Source organism: Chrysemys picta, chromosome 5 (genome assembly GCF_011386835.1).
Source record: "Chrysemys picta bellii isolate R12L10 chromosome 5, ASM1138683v2, whole genome shotgun sequence".
NCBI lineage: Eukaryota > Metazoa > Chordata > Testudines > Emydidae > Chrysemys > Chrysemys picta.
This window is the reverse complement of record NC_088795.1, coordinates 29,005,954-29,022,642: the sequence shown is the minus strand read 5'-3', so window position 1 is coordinate 29,022,642 and position 16,689 is coordinate 29,005,954. Positions and strand designations below refer to the sequence as shown.

The window sequence follows — 16,689 nt, the reverse complement described above, 5'->3', positions numbered from 1 at the left end:
AGAAGGAAAAAGAACTCCTGTTTAAATGACATATTTTTAGTCATTTAAATGGTTAACTTTTTAAACGGTACTTACATCCATAGTTCTCTTGTTGAAAGAATTTATTGTGGATTATTGTTTGCAGTTTTAGCCACCAACATGGCTGAATTGGGGCAAACCATTACTACACCAGGATTCACTGCACTAGTACAAGTTGCTCTACTCCATTGTGAACTAGGTCTATACTAGTCTTTGGCCAGTTACACCCTGAAATTTGAAAAAACATTAGCATCTTTCTAGCAGTTGTTTAAAAGATGGTTCTTTAGAGGAAACAATAGCATGGTTTCAGATTTCATTATCAACAGGGTCATTGCCTATCTAAGGGTATGTCTTCACTACCAATGTTAAAGCGCTGCCGCAGCACCAGCAGTGGGAGAGAGCTCTCCCAGCGCTGTAAAAAAAACCCACCCCCATGAGGGGAGTAGCTACCAGTGCTGGGAGTGCGGCTGGGAGCACTGTCTACACTGCCACTTCACAGCGATGAAACTTGCATCGCTCGGGGGTGTTTTTTCACACACCGAGTGAGAAAGTTTCAGCGCTGTAAAGTGGGAGTGTAGACTGGGCCTTGGGGTCTTCTAGTCATGCTATGTCAGAAGTTTATTCTAGATGTTAGTGCATGCAATGACTTATTGAGTTTCCAGTCTCCACTTAAGTTCCCTTTATTTTCTAAGGATAAGTAAGTTTCCTTTTATTCTTTTTACTGAAATGAAGATTTCCACACAAAATTAAATACTGCAGCATAGAATATTTCAAATTAAAATTGCACTCTAGGGTGATGCTCCGAAAATATCAACTCTAGGTGCTGCAGGTTCCTACTCTAATATCAGGTATATATTTACCAAACACTTTCCCTCCTCCTGTGCTTATCTGTTAAATTTTGTGAGCAAGCAAAAAGTAAGGGCTTACAACATCTATTTGTTTTTTTTAATTACAGTAGATTGCTTTTTCTGAAATAAAAGATAAATATACTAGGGATCATTAGGACAAGGGAAATCCATTGCCTCCTTATCTCTGAGCAGAGCCCTCTGCAGAATTGATAGGTCACATACTTTGCACCTCTTCCACTTTGCCTGTATGTCTTAAGTACTACCACAAGCCTGTGATAATCCAAAACACTTGCCATGGCTTAGTTGGATGGCCTTCATGAAAATTCCCTTTGCCTATAAAAAGGAATATTGGGCTGGAAGCCAGGAGACAATGAGTTTCAGTCTCCCCTCTTACACTGACTAGAGTTAATAATTTTGTACATTTCACAGTCCGTATAGCAGTGGTCACTAACCGTTGTATCACGATCGATTGGTCGATCCTGGAGACTCCTGTTCAATTGTGATCTCCAGTGGTGTAGCGGGGCTGCCGCTAAGGCAGGCTCTTTGCCTACCCTGGCCCCACACTGCTCCCAGAAGCTGCCAGTGCGGCCCTGGAGGGCGGGAGGGAAGGGGGTCTCTGCACGCTGCTTCTGTCTACAAGCACCACCCCCACAGCCTATTGGCCACAGATCCGTACCTAGCCAATGGGAACTGCGGGGGCAGTGCCTACAGAGGGGGTAGTGCGCAGAGACCCCTCTTCCCCCCCCGGGCCGCATTGGCCGCTTCCAGGAGCAGCGTGGGACCAGAGCCACCCAAGATAGGTGCTGCTCCCTTCAATAGGCAGGTTGTGAATGGCTCTGCAGCATTAAGACCAGGAGTAGCATGAATACAGCAGGCCAAGAAGCCTCCCAGAGCCAGCCCCCTCCTGCACCCAAACTCCCTCCCAAAGCTTGCACCACTTACCCCTTCCTGCATCCCAACCCTTTGCCCCAGTATCAGCTCGGAGCCCCCTCCCCCACTGTGAACCCCCCAGCCCAGAGCGTGCACCCCTCCCAAACCCAGCTCCCTGTCCCAGCCCAGTGAAAGTGAGTGAGGGTGGTAGAGAGCGAGTGACGGAAGAGGGGGGGATGGAGTGAGCAGGGCGGGGCTTCGGGCAAGGGGCAGGGTAGATTCTGGGTTGCCCTTAAATTCAAAAAGTGATCTTGGATGTAAAAAGGTTGGCGACCACTGCCCTATGGTCTTATGCCCCTACTTTAGGAGGCAGGCAACAATTTACATTTTTTTTTTATAGGTGAGGTTTCTGGGACTCATGCAAGGCCACTTTTGGAAATACAACCTAAGACTAAAATGGCAGACCTAAATTTCACCCACTTTGCCACACTGCCTCTCAGAATGAAGATGCCAAAAATGTGCTTGACTATGATGTCTGTAAAATGAACTTTTGCTGCATACCTTTCTTTGCAAAGTGTTTGTTTCACTGCACAGAGTGAATGCATAATGAGGCTCGAATGTATAGGACTCTTATTTTATTCATTGTGGAAACTGATACATGTATCGTGAATGAAACGGGGGGCATTTTTCAGGTATCCAGCTTGAGACACCTAGTGCCTGATTTGTTTGAGCACCTACAGTTCTATCTGAAGCCAATAAGAGTTGCAAATGCCCAGTATCTATGAAATATCAGGCGTTAAGAGTATGTCTATAGTGCAGTGTGAACCCAGGGTTAATGGGACTTGAGTAGTTGACCTGTGTTAGGGAACCTTGGGCTTGAGCATCTATATTGTATTTTACCTAAGTTAAGAATTTTCTGACCCATGCTCAAACCTAGGGCTCTGTTGTCCACACTGCAGTGCATAGACCTGAGTCAAAGTAACCATATCCCAGAGTCCCAAGCGCACTCTCCTCCACCCCTGAAAATGTGGCCACTCTAGCCCTAGGACTGTGGTGCACTTTGGGAAGACTTTACTGCTGCCCTGTAGATTATTAGGAAGCAGGTCACTTTACAAAAGGCTTGATTGGTTCACTCTCCATTGAAAACCCAGAAGGCTCTCTGATAATGTTTTTGCAGATTGCTAATCAGAAGAAAATTGGTTAATGCTGACCTGAACTGCTCCTTTGCAAAGGGGGTGTGGCTTCCATTTTCAATAGAGTGGATTGCAGAATGTTGGGATGGAAAGGATTAAGGAAGTTGTCCCAAAGACTTGTGTGATACTTCCAGATGACTCCTGGGACCTCTGTCAAGCTGGGCTACATCTACACTGCAAAGTCTTAGGGCTCAGACCCTCCAGCCCTGGCTTGACAGAAGCTCAGACCCTCCAGCCCTGTAAGGTCCTGGGACCGAGTCCTGGGTTAGCACAGTTGCAGTGCAGACACAAGGGGGGCTCATGCACAGGCTTAGATTGCAGTGTAGACATACCCTAAGTGTCTTAAACTGGGTACTCAAAAATTAGTGGGCTCTTCCAAAAATAGGGATAATATATCTCTATCTCACCAAGGTGTTGAAAAAAAATTGTGAGGTGCTATTACAGTGATGAGTGCATTAGAAAAGCCTTTGAGTAAAATTTTAAAAAAATCTATATTCAGGTCAGGATTTGGATGATGTGCAGTAGATAAGAAATGGAATCACATATTGAATGATGAGAATAAAATGAAATATGGAATAGCTGCCTCATTATCAGAGTACCATCCCTTCTTTGCAGTGAATGAAACAGGGGTCCTGTGGGAAAAATAGTGTGTTATCACGTAATTTAAAGATAATGCACACATACACAAACTGGCAAAAGTAAGGTTTCATGGGCAACATTAGTTCTGGCTCTTCCTAACTCAAATGATTGATTTGAAACCTTAATAATGTTGTTTTGAAGGGTGTTTTTTTTTTTTTGTATGGAATATACTATTTATATTCATAATTATATTTGGACCATCAAGTGGATGCTCTAGAATCTTAGAAGATCTGGAAACTATTGAGAAGTGTTTGGGGCTTTTTAGTATGTCTACATTGCTATTTTTTAGGAGATTTCCCACTGTCCCACTAGTGCAGCTCCCTCTGTGGTAATAATGATGAAAATGCTAGTGTAGACAGGCCTTAGATGTTTTTTGCTACTAGGTCATCCAAGCCACCACTGTGTGTTGTGGCAGACTTTACAAGAAGGATGTAGAGAAGATTTTAAGAACATAAGGATGGCCATACTGGGTCAGACCAATGATCCATCTAGCCCAGTATCCTGTCTTCAGACATGGCCAATGCCAGGTGCTTCAGAGGGAATGAACAGAACAGATAATCACCAAGTGATCCATCCCCTATCGCCCATTCCCAGCTTCTGGCAAACAGAGGCTAGGGACGCTTCAGAGCATGGTTTTACATCCCTGTCCATCCTGGCTAATAGCCATTTCTCGACTATGAACTTATCTAGTTCTTTTTTGAACCCTAGGGGTGCTAGTTCTCTCTTCCCAGCCTCTTGGAGAGAACAGTTATTTAACAACGTAAAACTCCAACAAGCTTAAAAAGTGAGTGGAAACTTTTTCTTCAGGAATTTATAAAGCATTGTGGTGTTGATAGTTTACAAAACTATGTAGTCTGCCATCTTGTTCTATAAAGTGACTTTTCAATAGCTCTGGCCTCTAAATTAGCCCCTTAAGTTAGGATAAAGTTGCTCCCCATCTATTGATGGGATAAATATCCACTGACTACATGAAACCAAAATTTGAACAAGTCACAGTGCATCTTTCATTGCATCTTAAAAATTGGCAGATTTGAGCTCTGTTGGAATTTAAAAAGGAGGGAAGGATATTTAAGGGCCCAGTATGAATATGCTCTACCACTAGTGCCATGAGTTCAACCTTGGGGACAGCTGTAGGGTAGGTCTTCAGACAATAATCAATACTTTGAATTTCACTTGTGAATGGATTGGGAGCTAGTGCAGAGCGTGGAGCTCAAAACTGTATTGATGTTGGCCCAGCCCAGGTTAGACATGAACAGCCATGTTCTTGGTAGCTGAAGAGTCAGAGTGGCATTCAAGGATACCCCTAAATAGAGGGCATTACAACCTTCCAGCCTGGTAGTGACAAAGGCATAAGAATACGGTGTGGTCCATTTCTGTCTTTACTTGTCTCTTGTCATTGTAGTATCTGAGCAGTTTTCAATCATTAACGGTATTTAATTTATGTAGATTTAATGATATTTTATTTATTTAGGAACTATTCCCAAAGGATTCCAAAACAAACATACAGATTTATCAATTGCAGTAGAACCTCTCTTATCTCACTTTGATAATTCTTAAAAAAATCCCTGTGTATCATCCTACTTCTCATTGATTTAATGGCAAGTGGTATTGTAATGAAATCTCATATTTCTGACTTCTGGTATACTGTCCAATATGGTTATAATTAAATCTAAACAACACCCTTCAGAATAAGTGAAGTGCATTAGTATTTTTTATCACATGGGTTCATTTATTTGCTAATTTGCAAAATGAAGTAACCTGCAATGGGTCTTGTAGTCATCAGAGTGAGCTAGCAGGTTTCTTTTGTATTCACAGAGATTTTCTTATCCTCCACTGAAATGCACATCTTGTGGAGTGATTAGTCACAACTACTTAACAGCAGTCAGCAACACAACCATTCAGGACAGCAGTTTGTTAATTCTTTATTATTTAACACTTTGTGTGTGTATGATGTATGCCTCTTTATAATTAGATATAATTATTAGAATCTTCAATATTAGTGTGTTTCCCTTGCGGCATATAAAGATACAGTGGAATTAAATGTTGAAGATTATGCCTAAACCATATCTTAGCAAACTTCTTCCAGATTGCCATCTTCATTTCTGCAGACATTCTTAAAATTTCCCAGTAGAAGAGGTGTCACTGTTTGGAAAGTAAGTTCATCGAGAAATTAGATGTAGATCAGGAAAGGTTTGTTTCCTCCAGTAAAAAGTACAAGCAGTATCTATAGATACAGTCAGGCATCTTGGCTTCTACAAAAGACATAGGCCCAGATTCTGCCTTGCTTTGTGTCTGCTTTATGCCACCCTGCCAGCACAAAGCATTTCCAAAGTCCAAGGTATAAGTCAGTGGCTCTCAAACTTTTGTACTGGTGACCCCTTTCACAGAGCAAGCCTCTGAGTGCGACCCCTCGCCCCTTATAAATTAAAAACACTTTTTTATATATTTAACACCATTATAAACGCTGGAGGTAAAGTGGGGTTTGGGATGGAGTTTGACAGCTTGCCACCCCCTGAGGGATCCCGACCCCCAGTTTGAGAACCCCTGGTATAAATGATCCTTCCATGGCACAGAGACAGCTACTGGTCATAATAGATCACATGATAATGGAATTTCACTCCTGCCCAAAGGGTTCTGAATTACAGCTGAGAAATTGTATGCAGCGTTGCTGTAGCTGTATCAGTCCCAGGATATAAGAGAGACAAGGTGGGTGAGGTAATATATTTTATTGGACCAATTTCTGTTGGTGAGAGAGATGAGCTGAAGAGCTTTGTATAAGCTCAAAAGCTCATCTCTCTCACCAACAGAAGTTGGTCCAGTAAAAGATTTACCTCACCCACCATGTCTCTGATCAATTTCTCTTCTTACAATCTTGTTAATTTCACTCTGCTCCTGCTTGTCATTTCTAATCAGCAGCAGAAACATAGGAACTGTTTGTAGACTCAGGAAGACAACAGTCCATTGGTTTGTGTTCAGTTCACATTTGGCAGGGTATCTCAGCCATAAGTGTTAAAAATTTAGTATTGTTATAAAGAAAAACATGTAGTCTTCTGCAGAAATTGATGGCTTAAACCCCACAGCAGCCAGGGAAAGCTTCCTACACATTACAGTACTAGCAAATAAGGGAATGGATTTTTTATTTTTCAAGCCCTCCATATACATATCTTTGTAATGGACCATAGAAATGTCAGTGCCCGATGACTTCTGTTTCTGTGAATTGCCTCCTCTTTATTGGAAATGAAGGGTGTCTTTTGCATTCTTTTCAGAGCTCTGGGGTTATATATACTACTTTCACATGTCCTCACCGTCCAGAGTGTACCTTTCTTGTCATATTGCTTTTCTTAAGATTAGTGTACTTCTAGATAAAGAAGATTGGCTGAGACTCACTTTTTTTCCTCCAAGAACCATTCCTTAATCTTCTGTTGTGACATGACACACTTCTGCTCCTTGAGTCTCAGCACTTTGTCTTGTATAGCATTTCCAGCCCTTGGTTCAGGAAAAAGGGCAAAGAATTAAGCCCAAGATTTCTGTATAAGTACCTTCATGTCTGTTTTTGGGCCAGTCCTGCAGTGGTCCCTAGGAGATGAACTAAACACTAATGAAACTATTTTAGTAGTTCTCAGACTCTGTGTACTGCTGATTCCTCCTTTCTATTTTCAGATACAGGCAGTCCTCGGACTTAAGACACAATTGGTTCCTGAAAATTGCATCATAAGTCGAAACGTCATAACTCAGAACCGCAATCCACTCCGTAGCGGGACTGAGCATCATAAAGTCAAAACCAGTTGTCATAAGTTGAATCAGGGTGTCAGTTCAGAAGTGCTGTTTGTCATAAGTTGAATGTTGTAAAGTCGAGGACTGCCTGTACTTATTCAGGCATTTAGGGCTTTCATTGCAAAGAGAGGGATGGATGGCTGTAAAAGCAGCTGGAAAGTGAGGAAGGAGCCTATCTTTTTACACTACTCTATGTTGCTACATTAGAAGAGAAGAAGGAGGGGAGACTGGGGGGCACGAGTCGACCAGTTACCGATTTCTAAATGCTTTCCCTTGTAAGCAATTGCTTGCTATAGTTGCTTCAAGAATTTTGTGTTTGTGAATAGAAGGGGTTGTGGACCAGCTGAGGGGGAAATCCATAAGACAGTCTCTTAAGATGTGGTCCACATAATGGAAAAGTTTCAGAGTCACCTACCCTAATAGGTCTCTTCCGTCTGCAATGTGTATTATGATATTATGGTTTTACTGTCTCTTTACAGTTTTGTTGGAAGCAATTATGAAGAATGGAAGTGCTGCTGGGAGTGCTCCATACTGCCAAAAGCCAGCAAATGGCAATGATCAAAGTAAGCCCAGTAGTACAAAGGACAGCAATGCATCTGCTGCAGGTGAAAGTGGAAAAGGCTACACCAAAGATCAAGTGGAAGGAGTACTCAGGTATTGACTTACATAAACACATCACCTCTTGTATCATATGCATGTGGATATTATTCACTTAAGCTTCCAGGTAAAGAATCTAAAGAAGCATCTCCTAGATCTAGCTCATCTTTAGAGTAGAGATGCTTGTACTGAATGGAGACTTTTTTTTTTTAATAACACAAATTGTGATGTACATTCATTCCTTGTGAGAGTGTTATACCAATCTACATTGCAAATATCCCTATCTGTTACAAAATCCAAGATAGTTCTTGAGGAACTGTCATGGCAAAATGACAGTGACTGTGGAAGTCCTGATGTGAAACGTACAAGGCAGTGATTCTAACTTAGATATTTATAAGGTGTCTAAAATATACTTCTTCAAAGTGAGACTAAAAATCCAGGGGTTAGAACTGTGAGGAAAAGTATTAATACATTCACAGCTAACATTAAAATTTTCAAGACAATCACACTATGCACATGGGTTTTAGATTAATTTGAATATTAAATCAGCTCCTTATTGGAGGGACTTGTGTCCGAGGAACCCCTTGACTAAATGACCTCAGCTTGGACTACTAATTCCACCCCTGGGCCTAATGTAGCACAGCAATTTTATAGTGGAAGAGTAGAGCTACCACAGTTAAGGCTGCACCTTGATTTTCATTCTGTTGAGATTAATCTAAAAGACAGAATTTTGCGAGTATCATTTTAAAATTTTCCTTGTAGCTTGCGCAATGCTTTCTTGATTTTTTTTTTCACCCTGATGGCAATTTGTGGGGGAGAAATTATCATTGAGACCTGCTATAAGAGTTTTTAAAAGGGCCCCATGACCTTTGGACCTTTTTTCCCCCAAGGACAGCACTTTGAGGGTTGAAAACAATAGTTGTCCTTTTTGGTTTGTGTAGATTGGATAAATTCTCTTAAAAAGTAAAAACATTGTTTTTAACATAAAACATAAGTTACTGTTTTGACTGATGGCAGTATCCTGTACATGAGTCAGTATCAACTGTATGCCAGTGTTTAGAATAGGGCTCTCTGTTAAGGATTTGTTTCCTGAAGCTCAGTAACCCCTTTGTTCATACCAACATTGATAAAAGTTGCTTTTTGGTTACACCCAGTCCCATTGTTCAGGAAATTAGCGTGGAGCATGCATCATGATTAGATTGCCCTAGTGCTGTTGCTTACTAGAGTGTTTCATCATCTTTCTATTTAATGTCATTTTCTTTGACAATACTTGTAACATAAAATGTGAGTGTGCATGAGGATTTTAGAGCACTTTGAAATATCAGCTCTTATCTTGAAAGCAAAGCTTCCAGTTTAAAACTTCCAGAAGGAGCCCCCACAGAATGCAGGCAGCGAGCAACACATACAGTAGAACGCCGGAGTTATGAACTGTCCAATCAACCACACACTTCATTTGGAACCGGAAGTACGCAATCAGAAAAGTATAGTATAGTACTGTTAAATGTAAACTACTAAAATAATAAAGGGAACATTTACAAAAAAAGATTGAGGTAAGGAAACTCTTTCTGTTCTTGTTTCATTTAAATTAAGATGGTTAAAAGCAGCATTTTTCTTCTGCATAGTAAAGTTTCAAAGTTGTATCAAGTCAATGTTCAGTTGTAAACTTTTGAAAAAACAACCATAACATTTTATTCAGGGTTACGAACATTTCAGAGTTATGAACAACCTTCATTCCTGAGGTGTTCGTAATTCTGAGGTTCTACTGTATGGAGAAAGCTGCCAAGGGCAAGACTTGAACTCACAGTATATGGGTGCTGCCAATGTTCAATGGCCACAGCATGTCGCTTTGAGTCACCCATTAGTAATTCTGACATCATGATCTGTGCAGGCACTTGAAGCGTGACCTTTAAGAACATAAGGCACAAATCAGAAGGGACCCCAGGGCTGCCAAGTATCATCACAAGCAACCGCATCATACAATCCCATTCATAAATGTGTCCAGTTCTCCCTTAAAACTAATTAATTTGTTAGTGCCCACAGCTCCTATTAGGAGGGTGTTCCAGAACCTCGTTCCTCTGTTGGTTAGAAGCCGCCTACTTTCCAGCCTGCATTTGTTCATGGCCAGTTTATACCCATTTGTAGTTGTATCAGCATTGTCCTTTAGCTTAAATAGCTGTTTACTCTCCCCCCACCCCACCAATTTATTTATAGAGAGCAATCATTCATATCCTCTCTTAGCCTTCTTTTTGCTAGTAAACAAATCAAGCTTTTACAATCTCCTCTCATAAGATAGGCCCTCTATTCCCCTGATCTTCCTAGGTAGTGCTTCTCTGCATCTGCAACAAATGGGTTTACTGCATTGGTTTTCATCAGTGTTGCGCTAGTATTGTTGGTAGATACAAATATAAACAAGCACTGAGGTGGCTGTTTTTTTTTAAATTTCTTCCATATTCACAAGGGACATGGCTCACCAACAAGCTACCATAACACCATAGCTATAAAGCATTGCATGATAGTGCAAACAAGTTGCTCAATGGGGAGAAGTGTAAGATGCAATACCTCGCCGTTGATTGCATAAGTACTGAGCGATATGCTATGAATAGTAAGAAATGTGGAAAGGAAAGCTACTCGTTCAGCACAGAAGTTTGAAAACTCACATACTGAGAAGCACTTCTCTCGTGAGCTGAAATGTATTTGAAAATAAGTTATTTTTTTTAAATGTGTAATTCTTTCCTGCTAATAGTGATCATCTTGTTCAAAATGTATATTGTGACAGTAGTATAAGAACCAAATGCAGGACAGATCAAACTAGCTCCCTCCTGTTTTAATACCATCTCCACCTCAAAACCTCTACTTTACTATAGAAGCCAAGAGTTTGCTTCTTGATCACAGCTGAATTTACAGTAAACAAACGTAATAAAGACAGGAAGCAGCCATACAGCAGTGGGAGAAGCTTGATTTGACCACCACCACCACCCTTGTTTTAGTTCATTTAATACAGACACACACACACCATCCTCCCAATCCCACAAAAACTATAATAGGGTACTGGACAGGGTTACGACTTTTAGGAACGAGAATTGCTTGAAGGTGGTGTGACCGAGTGCCTGGGAAGGGCCACACTGAGAATGCTACACTCAGGGCAGACTGCAAGAAACAGGGCATACAATACCCCCAAACTGGTGGTTTCTTCTGCAATTAGAGTCACCAAACCAGTATCAAAGAGCTTCTGCAGCACTGGTTAACAAGAAGCCAAACACAGTCCCCTTTAGGCAATGAAGCCTTTGGCTCCCATCTAGGCAAACTGGTATAATATAGTGAGAAGTTACCGAAAAACCAATTCACCATATAAGAGGTTCTACTAATCCCAAAGGATCGGACATTTACCCCCAGGTCAATATGAGTGTCAAATCTTACCCAAATGTCATGTCAGCCAATCCTTAGTAAACTAACTAAAGATTTATTAATAAAAGAAGAGAAGAAAGTTATTGAATTGATAAAAGATTATATACAATACAAATGCTTGCAGGGTCCTTATATTAGATTTGTAGCAGTGATGGATGAGTCTGCTGGCTTGCAAAAGTCTCTCTGGAATCATTCGAAAAGGTTATAATCCAAATGCATCTTATGTAGAGTCTGTTAGTCATTCCTGGCATTTTCCAGGGTATTCCAAGTAACTACTTGGAAGATCTCAGTCCCATGGCTTAAACTTTCCCTGTTTCAAGTTCAGCAGACAAGAGATGCAGGATTTGACCTGAGGTTTCACTTTTATAGATGAAGAAGGTTGTCAAGTGCTTTGAGCACAGCATATGACTGAGGCATCGTCTTTGTTGAGCATGCACTGATCCACCACTTTGAAGTTAACATTCAATTCCCTGTGTATACACCGTTACACTAGAAGACCGCATCTGGTCATTCATCATAACAGGGATAGATAAGATGAAGACAATGTAGATGATATTAGTTTCTGCAGTATCTCACATCTTTGATCTTAAGGTTAACTGAACACATTAGTATACAGAATGTAAGGCAATTAAGACATGAAAATATTTAGTATCTAAAAGCTAATTTGATTACATTGGTAAACTTCTAACAGGATACAGGTACACAGGCAAACACATTTAGCATCTACCCTTGATTTCTGTTACTACAAATGAATGGGTTAGTGATTGCTGGGCTAGTACATCTGTTTGATATTCACATGCAAGTGAATTGTCCTGATCCAATTGTAATGCCTCTTAAGTTGTTATGGGTCATACACAAGTTAGCTGGTTTGCCAGTATCACAGGTGGATACATGCTTTGCCATTCCACTAGAACAGGGGTGGGCAAACTTTTTGGCCCGAGGGCTACATTGGGGTTGCAAAATTATATGGAGGGCTGGGTAGGGAAGGCTGTGCCTCCCCAAACAGTCTTACCCCTCCCACTTCCTGCCCCCCTCAGAATCCCCAACCCATCCAACCCCCTTGCTCCTTGTTCCATAACTGCCCCCTCCCGGGACCCCCTGCCCCTAATGGCTCCTGGGACCACACTCCCTATCCAACCCTCCTGCTCCTAGTTCCCTGACTGCTCTGACCCCTATCCACACCCCTGCCCCTTGACAGGCCCCCCGGGATCCCACACCTATCCAGCTCCCCCCTGTTCCCCGTCCCCTGACTCCTATCCACATCCCAACCCCTTGACAGGCCCCCCCCCCCCCCCCCCCGGGAGGGGCCGGGGGCTACCCTCCTGGGCCGGGCAGGGCGGTCCCGTGGGCCATAGTTTGCCCACTTCTGTGTTATAAGCAGCACTGCAGAACACCTGGAATGGATCTGTGGACTACCAGAGATCCACAGAACACATTTATTCTAAACTGTTTTTATAGATTTTTTTTTTTTAAAACCCCTTTAATGAGGAATTAGTTGTGAAACGTGCGAATCCTTCCTGTTCCTTTCAGTGCTGTCAAGTGTGGATATGTAACTGTCTCTGGCAGCCCCAGAAGAGGAGTCTAAGAAACACAGAAATATTATATTTTACATCTTTTTTTTTTTAATAAAGCAATTTAAAATGCGTAAAGTTTTCCAGGTTTTATATTCTTAAAAAATAATATAAAAAGCCTTAGCACAAATAGGTTGCTTAATACCTACAATTTCCTGCTGTGATTAGAAATGTTGCTATGGTTGAGATGCATTCTTGTGAAGAATTAGTTGAAGTATTGCATCTCTTGCCGTGTCTTGTGTTCTTTTATTCATACAAGAGGAAGGCTTGGAGGAAGAGTCCTTAATCTGAATTGGAACTGTGCCAGTCTCTGAGAGTGATGAGATAATAGCAACAAGAATTTTACCAAACAAGATTAAAATTTACTGTAATTGCAGTTTACTTGAATTTAGAAATGTGTTCAGGCAATTTTTTGGCTTACTTTCAATTGATCCAAAGCTCTATACAGCAAAGACTGCAAGTCATGTGGCCTTATTGAAGTCCAGTCCAATCTTTCTTCGTCTGCTTCTGCAAACTCAGCAAAAGGAGAGAGACCATTTTGCAGTCTTAGTGTAGAGGATGATCCAGAACATGGATGAAAGGGTTTAAACAGATAATGTCACAAACTAGTGTCACTGCTTATGTCAAAAAACAAACTGAAAATGGAAGTATGAGCGTTCATCATGGATCAAAACCAAAACTGAAGACTTTAAAGGAAACAATGAATTCAGAAATTAAGGCAAATGCTCTTGTGGTCATCATGCCTAAGCACGGACTTAGTTACTTAAACACAGGAAAAGTGATCCCTCGAATGAGACACCACTTGATCAATCAGTGATCTCAACAATACCTTGTAAAATGGTCTGGCCTGACTTCTTAGGCTAGCATACTTTTAATTGTAGAATTCCCATTCCTGTATAAAATTTCTTCATTTCATGAGCGAGCCAAAGGCCTGCTTACCTTTTTACCTATTCAGCTTTGGTGATTGTTAGGGCTGGTCTTCACACAGTTTTTGGAGCACTATGGCAGTATCACTTTAGAAACTGTCATATTTAAAGCAATACAAACTTCATACAGACCAGTGTGAAGGTGCTTCTCTTACTCCTGTACATTTGTAGTAGTATGAAACCCCTAAAGGCAAGCCTTTAGTCTGTAATGGTAGTGTTAGCCATCTTGCTGCCTACTAGTCAGGAGGCCCCCTACTTGGGTGCTTTATTATTTAATTTCTGGGCTTTAACTTTTCTATTTTTTGCTTGCACCAAATATTTTCTTCCAGTTTTCAACAAATGTCAGCGTGCTGTAACATTGGCAAACCCTGCTAGTTTAGTTATACAGGAGAATCCTGCAGTTCCTAAATGCTTTACTTATGTTTTTGAACTCACTACCCCATAATTCAGTTTGGATTTAAAATTAATGTCCTGCTTTTGATCAAACCTTCCTGTTCCCATGGATTTAGGGTGTTCTCTGTCCCCTGTGGGTTCTGTCTCCACCTCATTTCTGGGTGTTTTAAAATGCAGCAAATTATTACATCATTGTCCCGATATTATTGTTCCGGTCGGGATAAAACAGAGTTTTAAGTATCAAAGTTGTTAAGGCTTTGTTAGAGTTAATGCTATGTTAAGCATTCTAGGTCATCAGAATATAGGATTAGTGCTATTTTATTTATTATTTCTTTGAATTTATGCAAGCAGTTTATAGAAGTAAAATAGGTTTCTGGGATCCACTTGTATTCCTGTCTATAAACATCTCTCATTTTGTTGCTTAAGTGCATTTCTTCTCTGAAAAGTGATTTTCGGAATGGCATTGTGAGGTGGCATTTGATATTTTCTATCAATGGAAATGCAAATCAAATCTTCTATTTATATATAAAAACATATTTTTCTGACTACCCATCCTGCCAAATCAAATTGGGTTATTTCTGATTCATGGCAGCATTAGCAAAAAAGATTCTCTGACTCTGTGGAAGTTGTACAAGGCAGAACAGAATCCAGTTCCCTCTCTTACAGTTGTATTAGCTTTGTAGCATAAAAAGAATTATTTTGTGTACTCAGAGATTATACTTTTTAAAGTGTACACAGTAAAATAATCTTTGTGCGAGAAGGTGCAATTTTTATAAATTAATTTCCAGAATATCTATAGTTATATAAATATGCTAATTTTGATATCTTCAGTGACTTCTCTGTTTGTAGTTACATTCAACTGTATTATATTTAGATCTTTGCTTGAAATCTTTTTGCTTATTCTTTTCTGCAGCATAAAGACAAGTAAAAATTATTATGAAGTACTTGGAGTGTCAAAAGATGCTGGTGAAGAAGACTTGAAGAAGGCTTACCGAAAGCTTGCTTTGAAATTTCATCCAGACAAAAACCATGCACCTGGAGCAACAGATGCTTTTAAAAGTAAAAAAATCTACAATTAATCTTTGTACATGGAGAAAGCCTTTTAGAATATAAGGGGCCCATCTACTGTACAGAACTAGCTGTGTTAAAACATAGTGGTTTAGTACTGATTAATCCTATCTGCATAGAATGGAACAAGCAACAGTTTGTTGTGTAGGTCAAAAAGGGCCCTTAAATAATTACTTTTTCAAAAAATGATTGGTCGTATGTATAAATTAAGGGACATCTCAATGTATGCATGTAAATAAGGCAAAATGGTTAATTTAATATGAAGACATTTTATATGATTATGCATACTATGCCATCACAACATTTACATATTTACCATTGCTTTTGGTCTGTGAGGCATTTGTAATAAGAAGGGCTTCATAGCTGAAGAACAGTACTTACTGGTGGTAGCTGATACAAAACCATGTTTTCAGATATTTCTATCTTGTAGCATCCTAGCTAAAAGAACGCAAAATGAGAAACTGATTTGCATTACTTAGTATATCTATACTGGCAACGAAAGTTTTATAATGTTAACATATAAGAGAAATTAATTATATTAATTAATGAAGACAAGTAATTTGTTTTCCAATGTAAACATTGACATTTGCCATTCTAAGCATCTAGACTGACTATGCAAAATCACATCAAGAAAATTCATGCTTGGTTTAATACCAGTGCAGTTGGATGAGAGAGAAATTTGATTGTGCTTTTGCTATTGGAGGGTTTAAAAAAAACAAGCAGTTTGCATCAAAGTGCAGTTTTCACTCAGTCACATGATATGCTATGTTACCTTTTTCTTAGTTTTGTGTGTGTAACTCTTTTTTCAGACAAAAACAGGTTTGTTCAAAAGGGACCAAATTCCAACTGCCTTTTGACCAATCCCTAGCTCGATTTTAATATGCAGACAGCTAGGACTGCCAAGATTTCTCCTGGATCAGGCTAAATTGCTGATGGGAAAGCTTTTGGTGAAAAAACATCCTTTAATATTGCATGCATACTTGAAGGAAAATGTGAACTTTTCAGAAATAATTGTTTTTCTCAAGTGCAATCTAACTATGGTATCTTTTCATTCTTTCATTTTACACGGTCTTTTGTTTGGTGATGGAACAAATCAAAATACTATCAAGTCTCTTATTTCTAGTTTAAACCTTGAATAAAACTTTCTGTGTAGACCTTGCCAAAAGTACTAATTATGACACATTAAGGGTTTAAGATGGGAAATAGATTACTCATAGCAATCAAGTTAATGCTAATAATTGTCTGAATGTAGTTAAACATGTTCTTGATAGATAAACTTTACTTTATATATTATATAATTTGTTTTAAAAGGTCACTGCCAAATTTAAAAAAGTTTTAAATTTTTTCACCTTGTGACTAATAATACTTTCAAATATTAACTTTGAGA

The 16,689-nt window shown here is 39.9% G+C and overlaps 2 protein-coding genes across 2 annotated transcripts in view; one reads left to right on the top strand and one right to left on the bottom strand.

The window, feature by feature from the left end:
* Positions 1 to 16,689, bottom strand: part of LOC135983898 (general transcription factor II-I repeat domain-containing protein 2A-like) — a 984,084-nt gene that overhangs the window by 737,653 nt on the left and 229,742 nt on the right. The gene's annotated exons all lie outside the window — the stretch shown is intronic.
* The window catches only part of DNAJB14 (DnaJ heat shock protein family (Hsp40) member B14), a 33,697-nt gene that overhangs the window by 2,080 nt on the left and 14,928 nt on the right, over positions 1 to 16,689 (top strand). Inside the window, exons 2-3 of the mRNA XM_008179136.4 lie at positions 7,822 to 7,996; positions 15,148 to 15,293. Of these exons, the coding sequence (XP_008177358.2) occupies positions 7,822 to 7,996; positions 15,148 to 15,293 (321 nt within the window). The remainder of the gene's footprint in view (positions 1 to 7,821; positions 7,997 to 15,147; positions 15,294 to 16,689) is intronic.